Raw genomic sequence first — 20,295 nt, forward strand, 5'->3', positions numbered from 1 at the left:
TTAATTAACTAAAATCCTTAATAAAATTAATCCTTATTAATCCTCAAGGTTTAATCCTTATGCCTTATTATTAATTAGCTATAATCCTTCGATTATAGTTAATTTATTGTTATTAATTTAAAATTAGGCCCTAATTGTTAATTTATTGTTATTGATTTATTTGTTATTATTTTAGTAATTTATTGCTCAACAAACTTCTAGGTCTACTAAATTAAAAACTCACCACAAATTATTCCAGCATCCATAAATTTAGCATTTCATGCAACAGGCAGGACACACGAAACTGACGACACCTGCACTAATAACCGTACCGACCGAATTTAGCACAGACGTATCACTGCGACAAATTTCGGACTTCGGACGTCTGAGAATTGGAGTCAAAAGAAATATAAATACATTCAGGTATGTTCACGTCAGTGTGAATATTTTGTATTTTACATTAAAAGGGAGTGTCTAAAATGATTTATTAGTTGGTGAGTTTGGCCTACTCACTATGATGTAATCCTGATTTTTAAACATTAATTGGCATAGATCTAGCTCTTTAGTTTTAATGTTCTCTTTGGTCCCATACGTTGTAAATTGTGTGAGTTGCATTGTGCGGATAAGGGACAACTCGGCCGGAACGCGAACGCAACTCGACTCAACTGGTACGGGTCTAGTCGTCGCACTTGTTGCGTCCTTTTTTTGTGTCAATTTAGTCTTCATGTCGATATTCCTTGCAATGATTTTCATGAGGTGTGGTCGCGTAGCATGGCCATGGGAACATTATTTACGTGATGCGCATGTCATCACAGCTCAGGCATAAAAAAGGCAAAACATCATTGACATTGATCATGATGTTATTGACAGAATGACAAATCAGTTGTCACATTGGTCAGATTTGGAATGTAATTGCATACCATTGGAATCTATGACTAGATCCACTGACAACTTTTCAAATAAGTTGAAATAATTGTATGAAACTTACCGAACGATCTAAGGTCCCTTTTCCACTTCTAATTCTATAATTTAGCTTTGTGTGCAAAATATTAAAAAAATTTGTTGATGAGGGTCACGTCAGATTTTATAGCCAGGAGGCTCCTAACTTAAAAGATTAAAGTCTTTCCACTGATGTGCTTAATCTCTACGGTATCAGGGACTGTGCCCCATTCAGATACACACACGATTAAACATCCCCAAAATCCCAACTTCTCTTTAAGATTTTTCTAGCCCTAAGTTAACTGTTAATGGGCTACAACTTAATTCCCCCCTTTGGAAATAATGAGCTTTTTCCAGGAAAATTCCATTAAAATTAAAGGACAAGTCCACCCCAACAAAAACTTGATTTGAATAAAAAGAGAAAAATCCACCAAGCACAACGCTGAAAATTTCATCAAAATCAGATGAAAAATAAGAAAGTTTTGACATTTTAAAATTAGGCTTAATTTCACAAAACAGGTATATTCACATCCTTTTCCGTATGCAAATGAGGAGACTAATGACATCACTCACTATTTCTTTTGTATTTTATTATGTGAAATATGTAATATTCAAATTTTCTCCGTTTGAAACAACGATTAATTCCTCTCTGAACATGTGTAATTACCACTTTTTAATACTATATGGTTCAATCAAGTAGGGTCCTTATTGTCAAATTAGTAAAAAATGAAATATTGTATAATTCAAACAATAAAAAACAAAAGAAATAGTGAGGGACATCATCGAATGTCTCATTTGCATGTCACTGAGTTTTGCATATCACTGTTTTGTGAAAAATAAGTGAAACTTTAAAATGTCATAACTTTCTTATTTTACATCCGATTTTGATGAAATTTTTAGCATAATGCTTGTTTGATTTTTCTCTATTCATTCAAATTAACATTTTTTTGGGGTGGACTTGACCTTTAAGAAAAAATCATATGAGAAGATCCATGAGCACTTACAGATGTTATTTGAGACCTTTCGTTTTCTGTGACGTGCCATGTGGACGTACGAGATTAAGGAATTTTGGGAGCACTGCGCATGCGCGAAGTAATCTGTGACGAGCCTTCTCGTCCACTGACCAAATCCGTGACTCGTATTTGAGGGTTTTGACGTTCGGTGTCATAGTGCTCGAACGAGCGCTAGTTCGTACATGATGACGTCATCCCAGCTTGGCAAAAATGAATGAAGCCGCATCAACACTCGAGTTTCGTTGATTCAGCAGGGCTGGTAAACTGCAAATTACTGCTTGTTACCAGCTTTTCCATTACATTTAGTGTGTCCTGTTTTCAGACACTACATATATCCGATAGGTAATTGATGTTTTATTTCCAAACAACCGTGTTTTTCGGCTTTTTGCGCAAGAGTGCAAATGTTGCACCCACAGTCGCCCCACTGGTTCGTAGCGTGATGCTACGCCTGATTCTCCGGCCAAGCATCGGCCCACGGCCCGCTCGCTATCACGCTGGTATATGTTGTGGCGTGGTACGGGTACGTCGACTTAAATCGAAACTGTTTTCATCAATGTACGAACGTGATACTGAACGAGCGGTGTCACCACTTCCGGTGAACTAGGAATACGTTGCAGTCGCAGACAATCGAAATGTCTACATTGTTGCCATCTTGCTGTCTTTGTTATCGTTGTTATGTAGCTACAAGACGCATTTAGAGGGCGACAACATCATGAGCAGTGCTAGATAAAAAGTACTTGCATCGACCAATAAATATGAATCTCACCTTGATGCTAAAATATCCCATGCTAAACCAGTTGAAGCAGGATTTAGCATTGAGGTGAGATTTATGATACTTATTGGCCAGTGTACTATCGAATCGTGTAATGCAGGCGAGACTGCCAGAGGCGTTCCTCTTGTTTTTCTGTGTTTTATTTTTCTTTAATATTCTTTTGTTTTATTTTTGTTAATTTTCTGTAATGAGCATATCATAGTTTACTTTTAAATACTTTACCATTAGATCTGTGTGTTTGTCTGTATGAAGATCAAAGAAAAAAGTCTACATATGGGAACAATGCAATTCATTTATTTTTCTCTTTCAATCATTTCATATTTACAATGGTGTAGTGCAATACTTAAATATATCAATTTGCACAATAACAACAACGAGCTCTACACAAGATGTACAAACTGAAACTTAGTGGTTGTGGCTGCAGAGTCAATACTTAAGAAGTTTAATTTATTTTTATTCATATTTTGGGGGCCTCGCCTGCTTAGAAGAGTGAGACTAAAGGCACAATGGGGGGGGGGGCGGTGGACATCGTCAACATTGAAAATTTGAAATCTTAACCAAGGTTTAAGTCTTTGAAATGTCATAACGTTGGAAGTATATGTCTGTACTTAAGAAAATTGAACATAAGGGTAATTAAGTAGTACTGAACATCTTGCTGGAGTTTCAGGTCATGTAACTAATGTCAAAGGTCATTTATTATCAATGAACTTAGACCATGTTGTGAAAGTCAACATCAAAATCTTAACCAAGGTTAAGTTTTTGAATTGTCATAAGTGTGAAAGTATATGGATCTAGCTCATGAAATTTGGAATTAAGGGTAATCATATAACACTGAACATCCTGTACGAGTTTCAAGTTGCATGACCAAGGTCAAAGGTCATCTTGGGTCAATGAACTTTGGCCAAGTTGGGGTATTTGTTGAATTGCCATCATAACTAAAAGATTATGGATCTAGTTCATGAAACTTGTACATAAGAGCAATCAAGTATCACTGAACTTCCTGTGCAAGTTTCAGGCCACATGACTAAGGTGAAGGTTGAAGGTCATTCAAGGTCGATGAACTTTGGTCATGTTGGGTGAATTTGTTGAATTGCCATCATAAGTTTGAATGTTTATGGATCTAGTTAATGAAACTTGGATATGAGAGCAATCAAGTATCAGCAAACATCCTGTGCGTTTCAGGTCACGGGACCAAGGTCAAAGGTCATTAGGGTAATGAACTCTGGCCATGTTGGATGTATTTGCTGAATTGCTATCATAACTTTGAAAGTTTATAGCTCTAGTTCATGAAACTTAGACATAAGAGTAATCAAGTATCATTGAACATCCTACATGAGATTCAGGTCACATGACCAAGGTCATTTAGGGTCTTTGAATTTAGTATTTTATTGCCGTATGAATTTTTTTAAAAATTAAATATCTATTTTATAGTTGTTTTTCAAAGTCAGCACTGCTCCTATATTGAATGGCATAATGCAGGCGAGACTGCCAGAGGCGCTCCACTTGTTAATGCTTTTCTTTACTTTTTGGGGCCACCAAACTTTAATACCGGCCAAAAAATATATAATATGATTGTTTTGGTGTCTGGGACAGGCGAAATACATAAGAAGTACAGTGTCACCAAAAGATAATGAATTATCAACCACTTTAGGCCTATTTTTTTCTTATCTAGATCTCAAAACTTTGACATGTTACTATAGTTTTCAAATCTTGATTGACCAAGTAGAGTTAGGAAAATAATAGCATGAAGCAGGATTTCTCAATTTTCTTGCTTGAAATAATCCCATTGTGTGCCATTTTGTTCTGTTTATTTGGTAACATTTATGCTATAACGTGTTAATGCCCTTTACGTTCATTGGTCGCAAACAGAACAAGACTTTGCCCACGCATACATTCGTAATTCCGAAGCTTCGTTATTCCGAAGGTTCGGATATTCCGAGGGTTCGTTAGTCCGAAAACGAAGTTAGGTTCGTAATTCCGAAGGTTCGTTAATCCGAAAAAGAAATGAGGTTCGTAATTCCGAAGGTTCGTTAGTCCGAAAACTAAATGATTGACTAACCTTATTTCTTTTTCGGACTAACGAACCTTATTCCGTTTTGGGATTAACGAATCTTTGGAACATCATACCTTATTTCGTTTTCGGATTATCGAACTTTCGGAATAAAGAACCTTCGGAATAACGCCACAAATTTTCAGACTTACGAACCCTTTTACGTTTTGGGAATAACGAACATCGAGGTATAGGCAATTTACGTGTTTCAGAATTGTGAACCTTCAGAATTACGAAGTGTAACCCTTTGCCCACATGCATCAGGATCACATAACAATTTGGACAGATAAATTCAAGGAAGAAAACTGAGAAATCATGGTTTGTACTATTGCTTTCATAACTCTACTTGATTGATCAAGGTTTGGAGATTATATAATGTCAAAGTTTTGATATAATTCAGTTCAACAATTCAATTAAAATATTTTGAATTCCAATGAAACATACATTTATCATACAGTTGAATTTAGCAAATTAGAAATTTAAAATGTATGTCATGATCACCCTTGATAGAGTTGAAATAAATCACAAGTTACCATAACCTTTATTCTAGTAATAATTGGCAAATAATTTCATTATACTATTAAAAAGTGAAAAAAAAAGAATAGGTAAAAATTAACCAAACAAATATATAGATAAGGGGAAAAAAGGGCCTTAAATGGTTAATGATCATAGGCATTGGCGGCGGAAGCCAAAGAATTTAGGGGGGTTCCACTTGAAATTTTGGCATGGACACAGGTGAAAAATTTGACAAGCAAAATAAAAAAGGGTTATCAACCAAAATTTAAGGGGGGGAACACAAAACTTTTAGGGGACGTGGGAAACAAAATTGACAAGCAAAAATGAAACCCAAAGGTTATTAATAAAAAATTTAGGGGGCCGTCTCCCCCACCTCAAATTTATGGGGAGGACAGGACCCCCCCCCCCATGTTCATAGGCCTAAATAGGTGGTTTTGAAAACCCATGGTTAAATCAATAGTTTATGCAGATTTCCTGTATAAATAACGCTTAATTTATTTAATAGCGCGTATCAGTTGCGTTTAGAAAAAAAATGTCCAATGCTGGTGCACGCCTTTTTCACAGCGCGCCAAATTGACGTCTGATACCATGGTTAGATACGCTATTTTATTTCTGAGTCCACTGTTTGAAGAGTGGACGCGTTAATTCAAAACAGTGGAGTCATGAATAAAATAGCGTACTGTGACAGTAGCGTGCAAATCAGCATTGGAAATTATTTAATAAACGCGGTAAAATGAAATGAAAATATTTTATAGTCATTTTCAAAGTCAGCACTTCTGCTACATATTGAATTGTGTAATGCAGGCAAGACTGCCAGAGATGCTCCACTTGTTCTCTATTCAAATCATTTTTATTCTGGGTGGACCTGACCTTTAACTTCAAACTCACAGATCTTGTTGAATGAAAGGCCTATTATTTTCAGTGAATTCGAATTTAAAGAAATTATTTTCTTAAATGACTTAATACGATTAGCTCAATTTGATGGTTTTCACATTATCAGAAATTCAGAATAGAGTATAAAATATATACACAGCAAAAAAAGTAAGCTCCCCCCCTTGAACAAACATCAATAATTTCCGAACCCATGCAAGTTTTTGATATATTTTTACATCAGCGTGTAGGTAATTTTATATGCTACCCTCTGAGTAAATGATATGGACGTATTTTACGTTATGCTTCAGTGAGCACCGTCGAAAGGCAAAAATGTCACTTTTCAAAAGTCACAAGCCAAATATCATGACTTTGATTCCATTTTATAGGAACTGATTCCACATTCTCATGAAAAATAATCAGAAGGCTTGTAAAAGGTACTTTCTAAAATAAACACAAGTCCTAATTTGCTATAATTGGATTTTTTACACATTTTATCAATAAAAATGATCGAATATGATGACAATTATTTTTGGGAAGAGTATCTTCAACAATATTCATCATTTCACGGTTCAATGAACATTTATTGAAAACGGAAAATACGATTTTCAAATATAGGCAAGTATTATGTCATTTTGGTAACTGAAACTGATCTTTTATCAATTTTTTTCATTATGTTCATGAGCAATTAACATTCTTCAATGATTCAAAGGCGTTTAATTGAACATTCACGCTTGAATGAACATGTGGAATGTGATTAGCTCTTCTTTACGTTATTGGAAAAAATGCAATTTGTAACTATGGATATCTGTCACACACCTCCTTGCATGGTTCATTTGATTTGATTTTTATGAAAATCCTGATGTTTAATGCATCAGTGAGCACACAATATTAGAAAATTATGCAAATGGGAAGAAAGTTTGGCCCCTAAAAACAACTTTTGCCCAAGTTTGTATTTGCACAATCTGAAAAAAAACGACTCTTGTGACTTTAAAAAATGGTCATTTTTAATTCAATCTTTAATTATTCATGCATGACTCAACTGATCAATCTGATATTTTCCCAGGAGTTGCTTAATGGGTGTAGAAAACTACCTACGAAATATCATATCTCAAAATAATTCTGTTCAAAAGTTACAGCAATTTGATTTAGGGGGGACTTACTTTTTTTGTTGTGTATATTTCAGATGTGGCAGTGGAATAAATTTTGACTGTGTGCAGTTAAAGGCCACCGCACACCTTATGACCCTACTCTATGACTGGCTTGTAACTGAGTGAGTAGAGATGAATCACAAGGTAGTCATAAGCCTCGACACCGCACACCTTGCGATCCGACTACCATGCTGTCTGCGACTCATGCTTGCGCTTTTTGCTTCGTGCACCTGCTGTCTGGAAGTTGGATTGAACTTGCGATCAAGTCATAAGGATTTGACATGTCAAATCCTTATGATTTTCCTTGCGACTTGTCTCTGACCGGTCTGCAACTCTCAAGCTGACAAGAGCTGTGACGTCACATCTCCCCTCAGTCGCAAGCCAGTAGGAGACCAGTCGGGTTGTAAGGTGTGCTGTGGCCTTGAAAAATCCTGTACAGATATGATTCAAAACAAATGTTATTAGATTGCAAATTGACATTCATTTTGAAATTAGTTCACCTATATATACTCAAGGGAATTGAATGAAATCAATAAAGAAATAAATCAAACAACAAGTTCTAAATAAAATGACTACTTAAGATCCATAGCCCAAATTTTCATTTGTGCATATTTGCATCTTGCTATAAAATGGGTAAAAAAAAACTAAAAAAGAGAATTGAGGAGGGTAACAAAGAATGGAAAAGGGTTGGGGAGTGCAAGATCAGGGGTCCGTTGCACAAAGAGTTGCGTTTAAACGCAAGTCAAAAAATCAATCATGAGTCCCAAATGCGCGCTGTTGATTTGTTGAAAATCAAGTTGCGCATGATTTTTAGAGTTGCAATCAATCGCATTTTTAGAGTTGCGATTGATTGCAACTCTTTCTGAAACGGGCCCCTGAAGAGATTGATTAGAAGAGTGAGATAGAGTGGATGTTGGAGAATGGAATGAGAGAGAAGGGGTGTGATAAGTGAGAAGAGAAAATCTTGGTTGAGCGCACTTCAGGAACTGCCCCCAAAGGCTCTGCCCAAGCCCTCCTTTCGCCCCGTAGGGCCGGGCGAGGAATTAGGTCCCGGTAAAAAAGATAAATAATAATAATCCTAAAAATGTAATGGCTGTCTTGGGCTTCGACCCACCATTATATCAGTGGTTTGGTTGCCAGTTAAAACATGGCTATTTTGTAACTTTAAATAGTGAAATTTATTGAATTTGATTTGGTCGCTTGATTCAAATCTCCACACTAACCTCTAGCATATTTACATCAATATTTACATTATCTTTCTCGATTGAAATGACCCCATTCATAAAACACAGTAGGCAGTGCTCATTTTAATGTTTAAAGCATCTACACGCTAATGAGTGATAAGACTTGACTGAGTGGATCCCCTCTCCCTTACCGACATATTGACAGTTAATGGAGAGTTCTGAATCAAGCATTTACAAGAAATAATGTGCATATTAAATGGTAACTACATAAAATCGTCTATACTTTTTTTTCTTTTTCATATAACTTGATCATGTAATACAAAATACATGTTCATTGTCAACTTTAAGAAGTGAACTACTTAACAATATACAATATTTGCATAAAATTGACTGGCCTTGAGGGGAACATCAAATATGTTGCCCGCAACAGAATCATATTGGCCAGAGTCTTTAGACGGGGGCAATATATTTGATGTTACCTGAAGAAAGAGCCATTCAATATTAATATTATTACCTAAGGCTGTACAATGTGTAATTCAAGGCTATTTGGAACAGTTTATAGGTCTGTTTGCTTATCACTACTTCTGATTTCACTTTATTTACAAACTTAGCAAAGTTACCCTTCATAAGCAATTGTGACATTGTTACCTTGCTGTCGCTCATCATGCATGGAGCGCACATACACTTAATGCATTGCATTGAATAGATGTCTTCAGTTCATCGAAGCATTATTTCTACGGAGAAGAACTGTACGGTTAATATCTGCAGTCGTTCTCAAGAGCTAGTCCTTCAAGATTCTCGAAACTTTCTTCTAAGATACTACTAGTGACTGTTTTTAAGAGACATTTAGATTACATTGCAGCAAGATTCAACAATTTCCTTAGATAAAGAACACCCGCAACATATAATATCAATTTTGTACTTCCAATTTAAAGACAAATGTCTAACTTTTTGCTCAAGAGAGAGAGAGAACTTGTGTTGTAATTTATCATTAATAATGTGAAATTCTATTGATGTACACTGATGTACCCAACAGGGCTCTGTTTTGTAAAGGCCATTCTCTAATTTTGATATGTATTCTTTCATTTTTATTTGAAATAAAGTTTATCTAAACTTTATTTGATGGCTATTCGCTAATTCTTGAGTCATTTGTAAATTGTGGGTGTTCAAGTAACCCAGTATGTGGTTGTAACTAGATATTTTTTAATAAGTCATAATCACCATTGTATTTATTGAGGGTAAAAATCCACTAACATGACAGAGAGGAAGAGCATCCACACTCGAGAGGGAGCAAGGCAGCAATCAGTGATGCGGGATGAAAATGAATTTCAAGAGGATGCTGGAGGCACTACATAGGATCTTGTGATAGACACAATTTACTTATTAAATATGGGACAATGTATCACAAGGTTTGTTTCAATTGTATTATCACAGAAATTGACTTTTCTTCTCATTGTAAAGTTGCGTTCCTACAAAACAAACCCATTTGAGTATTCACTAAGTTCCATCATATAGTAATTTTCAGGTGAAATATAATTACAATAGGCTATCTGGCCCTGTGACGGTATTCATCATCAAATTAAGAAAATCAAAGAAAGCGAATTAACACAAAAAGGATACCAACGCGTAATAAAAAAAGAGTAGAAGGGGATTCTATCAAATTTTTCTAGCATAGTAGATTACTATCATACTTCACCCACATTCTCAAACTAACTGCCATCCTAGCCCTACGCTTGCTTTAGGCCTACACCTTCTATGCTCTAACAAACCTGAGGTTATTATTACGATAATGTTCTAAAACTGGCCCGACCCAGGTACTATCTATTATGTCACTATCCTCTTCATTTTCATCTTCTAAATAGTCGTACTCGATGAGGCATTCATTGGGGCCAGTGACAGATGATATGAACCCTCTATACCACATCTTGTCATCTCCGACCTCGAATTGATGCATAACTTCCATCCCTACTACATCCTCAATGTTTAAATCTACAATCTTGAGATCCCCGTTCTCTAGATCTTGTTCTATGTCTCTCTTTGGATGGGTAATGATCATCCGTGGGTTCATGTCATAGCTAAGGCTTAGGCCTCTTTTGGATTTTCCAGTGACTATTGCCCGGTACCACCCTTCCTCACTGCCATCTTCACTACTTGTTAGATGCTCAACTATCTTCCCCACTAAGTTATCATATTCTAAGTCCTTGCCTTTCACTGCTCGAGCCTTTTCTTTTGCCATTTTCTCCCGTGTCTTTTCCCTGAACTCTTCTACCTTTTCAGTGGGTGCTACAGCGTTAGTATAGTCGATTTCTTCCTGTTCTTCTACATTAATAATCCTGTCATTGGCTGTCTTTAATATACTTTTTAGGGACTGTTTTAGTTCTGACAAACCCTTCTTTCTACCCTTAGCAGAGATGTTAAGATTACCATCAACATTCTTTTCTCCAAAGACATGTCTCCTAGCCTGTAACTGAGATTGAAGCATCTCAATGGCATGCTTGTCATCCACCCCCTTCAACTGAGAATTTAATTCAGTCTCTGATAGCCAGATTCCGCCGCATTTGCTCCTTACATTAGCGTACACTTTTTCAGTCCTAACCTTGTTTCTATCCTCCCGTTCTTGAGCTATTTGCTTCTTACTTTTTCGTTTAGCTTCCCTATTAGCCCACAGGGTCTTCACTCTACGCGCGTATTCCTCCCTCTGTGCCTTTACGCTCTTTCGGGAATACTCCATGTACTCCTCCCTTTTCATTTCGGTGAGACCCTTCCTCCATTCCCTAGTTCTATTCCTAACATTCATAATGACCCCCTCATACACCATTGTATTTGCAGCTGGTTTTAAGCGCATTAATCTATCAAGCATTCCAAAGTCTCGTTCTACACCTACATTAGTCTTCGGTACACTGGCTGTTTCCTTCTTCTTTTTCTCATTCATTGCAGTATGTGAGCCGGATGGCAAGTGATCCGCTAACATCTTTTCCGTGACCTGGCAAAAAGTCAAGAAAACCAATTCTAGAATCTGCTTTGTCATTTCATCTAACTCTGGATTGACTTGCACCAGTGAGTGATAGATTTCATCTTTCTTGATATCAATGTCATCAAACAAGATATCCTGACCCCTCATGAATTGGCTGCTATCATCTGACCACCTTGAAAAACCCTGATGAATAACTCTGTATCGGTCATTCATGTCTGCTATATGCCCCTTCTCATTAATTGCTCGCCACAAAGGGCCTGTTACCACTTTGTCAATCAAACCAAGCGCACGGGCGCCTGCAATGAATTGTTTGATGCCAAGATCAGCATGAACACCTTTCATGAGTTCATTATCATCTTTGTGTTTATCAAAGAATTCTACCAACTCTGGTAGCAGGTAAGCAACACCTGCGGCATTATGAAAGAGGATGTTGAATCTATTCCCCTTGAAAGGGGCAAGAGGTACTGTTGAAATGCCCTTTGATTTGAGAAATGTCCTGAATTGTAATGGTTTTCCTGACTTCTCGCAAGCACGGTCCTGCACAGATTTGCATACAGTACGAATGAGGCGTTCTGTACCACTTTCAGTACTGTTCCCACTTTCACTACCAGCTGCAGCACCCACCTCTTTGTCCTTGAAAATCATCCCTTCCCAAGCACCAAGTGTTTTCCCTGCATACTCTGCTAATCCCACGAGATAGTGAAGTCCACAGAAGAAATTATTCATGGATGCAAACTGATCCCTTTCACCCACACTCATGCCCTTCCATCCCTGAACTATGCTAGGGAGGATGGATTGCCTGTAATCTTTCAAGAGTTCATTGAATTTCTTGTTAACAATGTGCCTGTCACTCATTGTGTTCTTAATGTTGGCCAGTACAGTATTTACAGCTTGATTTTGCGCCTCTTCATCCTGCTGCCCCACAACATCTTGCAAAATTGTCTTTAGTGTTTGCATTGTGGTGTCAGCCTTACCGTCATCTGTCTCGCGCATGCCCATTATCAAACCAGAACCCCCTTCACCCTCATATACATCAAAAGAGGTGTAGTGATGGCCGAATTTGGAAGTTGCATCACTACCCAAAGTCAAATCATTCTGCGCTAAGCTTTCGGCTACCTGAATTTGGGCCATTTTCCTCCCTTCCAATAGCAAATTTTGAGCTGTGGACTTCTTTGGTAGATTTGGGATTTCCATAGATGTCAAGTTTTCAAGCACTGTTGTGACCACCCCTTCACAATTTCTGGAACTAACGCCATAGTTATTTAGCAAATCAAGGTAGACACTCCGTATGTTAGCGTTATATTTCCTCCCTGCTTTTAATCTCTTCTTTGGATTCTCTTCTTCTAGTGTAAACAAGTTTTCCTCTCTAATTCGTTTCTTGAGCCCCCTGGTTTCCTCCCGTGACTTCTTCAATGCCAGCCTTTGTTGCTCCCTCTCTTTTTCGATCTTATCTCTTACCTTCTTAAGGCTTACTTTCCTAGCGTATCTGTGTTTACTGAGTAACCTGTTCTTCTCAGTCGCTCTCTTCTGTTCTAGAATTTTGTTAAGCTTAACTATATTCCTGTATTTTGCTTCCAATTCCCCTTCATTTTTCTTCATTTCTTTTATCTCTTCTCGAGCAGCTTTCAAATTGGCTTTGTACGTCTTCAGCTCAGCTTCTAACTGTCCCCCCACGTTTTGTCCCACCACGCTTTGTTCCACCACCCTTTGTTTCAGCACAGCTTGTTTCTTCTTAGCCCTAGCATTTCGACGTCTTCTATTTTTAGTCTTTATTTTCTCTCTTACAAGAGTATATACTTTCTCCTCCAGATCTTTAATTTTCTTAGCATTTCTCTTCTGACAGGTTTTTAGTACTCGTGTCCTAGCAATTTCAGAAGTTAATTTTTGTTTAGAGTTGCACAATTCCTGAAATATCTTATCTTTCTCAAGTCGAATACTGTCAAGACTATCCCTTAATCTATCCCTCTCTGCACGAATCTCCACAAGCTCCCTATCAGGTATGGGTGGGACATCCCCCTCTCCTGCCTCAGCAGGAAGTGCTACATCTACTATTTGCCTCTGTTCTCTGCTTGTGTGAGGTAATGTGAACAGTGTTCTCTCAATGACTTCAAGATTTTCATCCCTCGACTTTCCCCTCGCTTTTTGTGCTTTACGAACAGCATCAACTGCTCTCTGGACCCTAACTTTCACCGCCTTGTTATCCGTATCTACATCACCCACATCAAACAGGGTTGCTATCAAATTGGGAAGTACATTGACACTGTATTTATGGTCTCTACACCATTTATCTAATTCACCAACTACCCCACGAACTAACCTCAAATGATTGAGTTTAACCCACCCTTCAGCCCCGCCAGATAACCCTTTCTCCAAAACCTTTGTATCTATATTCAATTCAGAGCAGAACTTTCCTACGCGGCTTGGCTCTTCACCCGATTGACTCGTCATGTTTCTACTAATTGCTACTTAATAAGAAATATAAAGATGGGATAAATACCTGTTATTCACAGACAAACCTGTACTTTAATGTTTTTAAAAACATGTATGCAGCTCCTGGTTTGTGGTCAGCCTGATGGAACTGTGGTGTATATGTATTCCTAATAGTTCTTGTGCTCCTCAAAACCTTTTATGATTTCAAAAAAATAATATGAATTCAGACTAGGGTTAATGCAGAATGAGTCTGTTATTCATAGCTAGCTGTGATTGACGAACTGCCTCTACGTCTGATTGGTTGAAAAAAAGAGTTGTCTTTTATGGTATCTTTTGAAGTCCTCTGCAATGTGTTTGTGTGTGCAAGCATGTGTATGGGCAGCAGTCAGACTGCCACCTTGCATGGAATGTTATGTAGTGATTGCAGAAATCTTTTTAATGTATGCAGTAAAGACCCATATGTTTGATGTCTAGACCACCCTTTGAAGAACCCTTATTCATTGATTTTGCCAATAAAACCCTAATTGTCAATAGTTCCCAGAACCTCTAATCATAGAACAAAGAACTTCAACCCCCTTCCCAAAAATCAAACCCCCTATTTTCCTGTTCAGCCAAACCTCTAGATTATGAATTTGTTTTGAGCAAATGCCTCGACCATGGTAGGGATGTACCTAAGAGCTTGGGGAGAAAATGTTCTAGACCTCACAGACTGAACATCCATTTCCTGACAATCTGCGCAATAGCTCAGTCGGTAGAGCGGGGGGATTCGTATTCCAGTGACCCGGGTTCGATTCCCACTTGGTGTTCTAGTGCCCTTTGGTAAGGCATGAATCCTCAGTACCAGGTCCTACGGAGGGGACCTTAAGCCGTCGGTCCTCTGGTTGCTTGCCCACAAGCATTTATGCTTTCTTAGCAATCAGGTAAAAAATCAGTAATCACCACCAATCAATACATCTATTATTAAAGTCATATTTGACAATTGACATTCAACATGGTGAAAATTCTATGACAGTTTGATTACCAATCTCAAGATGATGGTAATGAGCTCTCTGAACATGGTTTATTGTACGGTCTGACCGCAGCAAAGTCTTCTGTTCAAAATTCTTCTGCAATCTTTAGCAAGAAAATGCATGGGTTTAGGAGATGTGGTCTAATTATGTAGTAAGACACCATATGCATCCTTGTGAGCTTCATATTCAGTGTAAAATGTCCTTTGACATGACTTTGGATTTTCAAAGTTTAAAATAAAAAATCATTAAGTGTTTAACCACCGACCATGCCTGCAAGACAGGCACATGGTTCCAAGTGCTCAGTCTGTCATCATGTGGCACGTTGTAGGTCAAGAACATATTAATTGGTGTCAATGACCTATTGCTGGGGGGGGGATGAACTATTGTGTCATCCCCCACTTAAATGGCATGCAGCCATATATTTATGCATGTAACCATGGCAACACATAAAATGAGTTTTCATTCCAAAAATTTGCCTCACAATAATTCCTGATCTTCATAATAGTGTACTTTCTCCTAAATAAATTTATTAACAAATTATAACAAAATAACCAAGTTATTACATTTTAAAGTTTTAATACCCCCGTCATACAGATGTTCATCATGTGCTGCTAATGCCATGCCCATTTTCTCATGTTATTGATATGTTTAAGATGAAATAGACTTTGAAGTACATTTTTTGTCATTGATTTAAAGAGAGTGAATGACAACTCAATCATTAAAAAATATATTTACATTCTAGGCTTTGTTTGAACCTCTATAAGAGTTTGAAACTCTTTTTTTCATGCAACTCACTTATATGTTAAAGTAAAAATATTTTGAAATTATGCCAATAATGTACCTCCATGCACAAATGAAGAAGTAAGCAAAAGTTACCGTTTCTGAATTTCATTGATCATTATGAATGTTTATCAAGCTTTGGTAAGTTTATGTCATTGAAGGTTTGATCACTAACATGCAATCAATGTGTTAGAGGAAAGTCACTAAAACTAGCTAGAAATCATCTTTAGAAAAAAATCAGTCTAGCTGTAAAGAGAAATAACTGCTTTATATTAGTTTGTATAATTGTATTTTATGAACTTGATGAATAGAATTTATATTAAAACAAATCATACATCTATTAATTTTCTACAAAGCCATCTGTTTTTGAAGAAAATCTTCACGCTTTTGGGCACTCTGGTATTTTTAGCATGAAGATTGAACCGTTATATTAGGATATTTTCATAAACTACTGTTCTCTATATATGTCTAAACGTATTCATGTATTGTGCTTAATATTTTTATTTAAGTAATCTTTCCTATGTGAAAATTGTGCATGAATAACATATATTTCAAATTTTCAATATCAAGTAACATATTGTATCAACACTACAGTATGGGATCAACATCATATCATGGAGCTAATGGAGCTAATAGCTCTATGATCATCGTTAAAGGGCTTTCTTATATTGTGAAACTGTATACGTATTTAGGCTCTACATGGAAAGAAGTGTGAAGTTTTAACTTTGAAATGTTCTATATTTTTTATGTCCAAGATTGAAAAGGTGACTAAATGTATATTTCCTTTTTTATTAGTTTATGTATGTGCTGCACCATACAGCATGGTTTCATCTAATCAAAACTTCTCAACCTGTATCCTTCTCTTCCTCCCTTTGACATATGGTAAAAAAACCTGCAATGGGTTTGGGATGTTGATATACTTGATGCCATAAACTTTTCTTGCTTTGGCAATGTAATACTGCAATAGGTTTAAGTCATTTTCCTGTTGGTTATGATATAATGTAGGGGGGTCGGGTGTCCGGACAGGCGGACACTGTAAAATTTTGAAGTTTCTTTTTTTTTTGGGGGGGGGATTACACTAAAAATATGTTCAGTAGTTGTATTCATCTTCTATTCTGCTCTCTGTATATTGCCTAACATTTTTTACCCAAAAATGATGAAACTTTGCCTGTTTATTTTTCGAAATGGCTGTTACAAATGTATTGTCCGGATAACCTGTAGCTGTCCGGGCACACAATAGGCCTACGTATCATGGATCCAAGAGTCTCAAATAAAAACAGAGAATATACTCCATGTGGAAAGGAGATTCGCATGCATGCCAGGCATTTTAATTGTAGGCAATGTAAGGCCCACTGTCTTAGCTGGTCACCCGAGTGAAAATGGATACAGGAAGTTACACGCGTGGGACTGAAGTAATGAATCATAATGCAACCACAATCGAACGTTTGGGTTTAATTCAAACGATAGTTTTTGCCTTTTAAAAAATGATGAAGGGGATTTCCCGATTTCACCCGAAATTTGTATATCTTTGTTTTCATAGAATATTCTGTAGCTGTACATTGTTTCCCTCCTGAGGCTGAGTTTCGTGCATAAAATCGCAGCCTCGCTGAGTCGGAGCTTGACCAATTGGGTAATTGCGTTTTTTCATTCGAAATCGTCATATTCGTCAAAAATAACTTTGCAAGGGCAGACAATAATTAGTTTTCATATTTCATCCTACAAAACTGATCATGTCGTTTTAAAAGAAGAACGCTTGGTCTTTTGCTTTCGAATGATATGACTCAATTAAACCTTGTTACGCTTTTCTGCGTTCGTGGTCAATAGCAGGGGCGGTCTGCTTTCGATTTCACAGACGACGTATCACGCATTCACGTCACGTGTGCCAAGCGAGGGTCTACACACTTACCTGGGACTTTTCCAACTTCGATTTCGTCACCACAATTATTTTTAGAAATGCAGTTAATCGACAAAGGACCTCACATCACTCTGCACATACGTGTACACAAACACTCTGATGAAAATATTAATTTAAATATTTGACAATATGAATTACTGTAAAAAAAATACCAAACAGGCGCAATGTTTACCTCCTTGCTTACTTGCCATGCGATGTGATCACTGACCTCTTCATCATGTGTGATAAATACGGCGCGGCGTGGTTTAAATTTAGCATTTTTCAAAATAAAACGGTGGCGCTCTTCTGTTCATCTCGTTAAAGGTCAAGTCAACCCCAACCAAAAGTGGATTTGAATAAAAAGAGAAAAATCCAACAAGCGTAATACTAAATATTCATAAAAATTTGATATGAAATAAGACAAAGTTATGACTTTTTTAAGGGGAATGTTCACCCTGACAAAAAGTTAATTGTAAAAATATCAGGAAAAAAAATTGAATGTAAGGTTTGAGGGAAAATCTAAGATTTTAAATTTTATTAGAGTTTCTTCTTTTTTGTTATTTGTGTCGTCATGTTGGAGCAGCTTCCAATATATCGTGTATTGAAAGGAAATTTAAAAAAATCATTTTCTCAAGAAATTGAAAATATTTGTATTTTATATCTGCTTCTCAGATCAATTTTGTTTCACACCTACTCTTGAGAGACAAAGATTATTCATCACGAGACATCACGAGAAAAAAAAAGAAATTTATGCATTTTATATTATGATAAATTGTAAACTAATTCGAAAAGAAGTGATCGTCTAGGAGGTGCAGCTGTATGGATGTATATCAAGGATGGTGAATTGAATTGAATTTATTATAGAACGTCACTGGCATTTTGTTCAAAACAAGAAGTACAAAATGATACACAACAAAATATACAATACAAGGAATATAGGCAAATAAACCACACATAGTGATGTAACTTTCAAGCCGACGACTTATTGACCTTTGTAACTGTTGATGCCTTTATTGAAATTATGAAGGAACTTCAGAATTTGATTGTTGGAACTGTATACAAAGCTCCCGATATTAGTGGTGCTGAGTTTATTGGGGTTTATTGAAGCATGTCAAAGAAAAGAAACAATGTTATATTGCTGGTAACTTTGACTTTGATTTACTTAGATATGGCTTTCATTCTGATACTCATAATTCATCGACACAATATATTCACCCCCCCCCCCCCCCCCCCCACTTATCTCGAGACCAATTCGTGTAACAATTAAATATTCTACTTGTATTGATAATATCTTAACAAATGTGGATAAGCCGATCCTACCCGGGATTTTGTATTCAGATTTATCTGACCATTTCCCCATATTTCAATTAACGAACGTTTTCCCACCATGTTACCACACCCATTTGAATAATAAAACTCACGTTTAACACCAAATAGACTTTAAGTCATTGTGTGAAGATTAAGCATGTAACACGAGGAAACTGATGCAGAAAGATGACACACGACACCATTCCTTGTGTTTCGGTTCGTTTAATATCGATGAGTCGTTATATACAAAATTCCACAATTTCCAAGTACAGGAACAAAAGATAAAGAAATAAAAAAAAAAACCCTGGCAATCTGGCCTAGAGGACCATATTATTTCCTCTCCGAAACACCTCACCCGCTACACGAATGTCATGTCAAATACCTATAATTCTGACCCGAAAATGAAGAAGCCTCTCTGCCTGCCCCATGAATGGGGTGCAGTGCAGGAGTGAATTGCAGCAAACTCCTCTCTCCCTTTTATGCAGTCATCACTCTCCATTCACAGATGCTAAGCCTTGACCATAATGATCTACGTCATACAAGCTCATAGCTCTGGAATGTGATGTTTTGACCCAAAGACCATTCAGCATCACTCTTACCCAGAAAGAGTGTGAATCATACTTCCTAAAAAGCATGAAGATTGTTTAACATTTCTATTTTTTTACTACTTCTTGTGCACTTCCTCTAAAGGCATCTATTACTTACAGATGAATTATTAAGAGTAATGAAAATATATGAATTTTCAATAAACAGTTCATTTTGACCTGTTACATACTCCTCTACTTAATTGAGTGACGTCCCGGCACTCACTGTATCAAAATTATTACAAAATTAAAGTCCTACTTAAAATAACACTACCTGGAGATGCTTGTTCCCAGTTACAGAACAAATCAATTTACAATTAATCATGGCACTAAATATATAAAGCCAGTAATCACCCGATACAGAATATAAAAATCTCGGCAATAACACGGTATTGGCGAACCCGCACCACTTATACGAACTTCCTGGTCTCGTGACGAGAATAAACACAGAAAACATATCTAGTGCAAAAACTCAACTGTTTCAGTTTTCAAGTACACTCCATATTATGTAATACTAGTCTCATGTTGAGGTTCCTAGCATTGAACATTCCAAGTGCTTCCTAACTGATCCTAACAGCTCCAGAGTTTATACCAACCAATTGTTTAGTTATCGACATAAACTTTCACAATCCATGTATCTCAACGAATAACAGACCATTATATAATTATAGCCAGTAAAATCAATCACTACAATGTCATCCTTAAACCTCCAAAAATATACCTACTTATACTTTAAGCCGATTCAAACTGTTAAAGAATTACAAGACAATAAACAAATAACAATTACTAGATGTTTCCCCAAATCTTAGCAATTTCAAATGGAACAATGGTATACCAATAT

The 20,295-nt window shown here is 36.8% G+C and overlaps 2 protein-coding genes across 2 annotated transcripts in view; one reads left to right on the forward strand and one right to left on the reverse strand.

Annotated features, from left to right (window-relative positions):
- Nucleotides 1-345: 345 nt before the first annotated feature.
- LOC121413579 (general transcription factor IIE subunit 1-like) overlaps nt 346-20,295 on the forward strand; it is a 28,497-nt gene continuing 8,547 nt past the window's right edge. Inside the window, exon 1 of the mRNA XM_041606446.1 lies at nt 346-402. The gene's annotated coding sequence lies outside the window, so the exon portion shown is untranslated. The remainder of the gene's footprint in view (nt 403-20,295) is intronic.
- On the reverse strand, nt 8,932-17,826 carry LOC121413578. Its single transcript, XM_041606445.1, has 2 exons — nt 17,756-17,826; nt 8,932-14,071 (listed from the first exon to the last, which is right to left on the reverse strand). Exon 2 carries the CDS (start codon nt 13,894-13,896, stop codon nt 10,228-10,230), a length of 3,669 nt encoding a protein of 1,222 aa, XP_041462379.1. The 5' UTR covers nt 13,897-14,071; nt 17,756-17,826; the 3' UTR covers nt 8,932-10,227.

This window comes from Lytechinus variegatus, chromosome 4, assembly GCF_018143015.1.
Source record: "Lytechinus variegatus isolate NC3 chromosome 4, Lvar_3.0, whole genome shotgun sequence".
NCBI classification, from domain to species: Eukaryota; Metazoa; Echinodermata; class Echinoidea; order Temnopleuroida; family Toxopneustidae; genus Lytechinus; species Lytechinus variegatus.

What these genes read in the sequence shown, in the direction of transcription:
- LOC121413578 (XM_041606445.1), bottom strand. Translation starts at nt 13,896, where the DNA reads ATGACGAGTCAATCGGGTGAAGAGCCAAGCCGCGTAGGAAAGTTCTGC.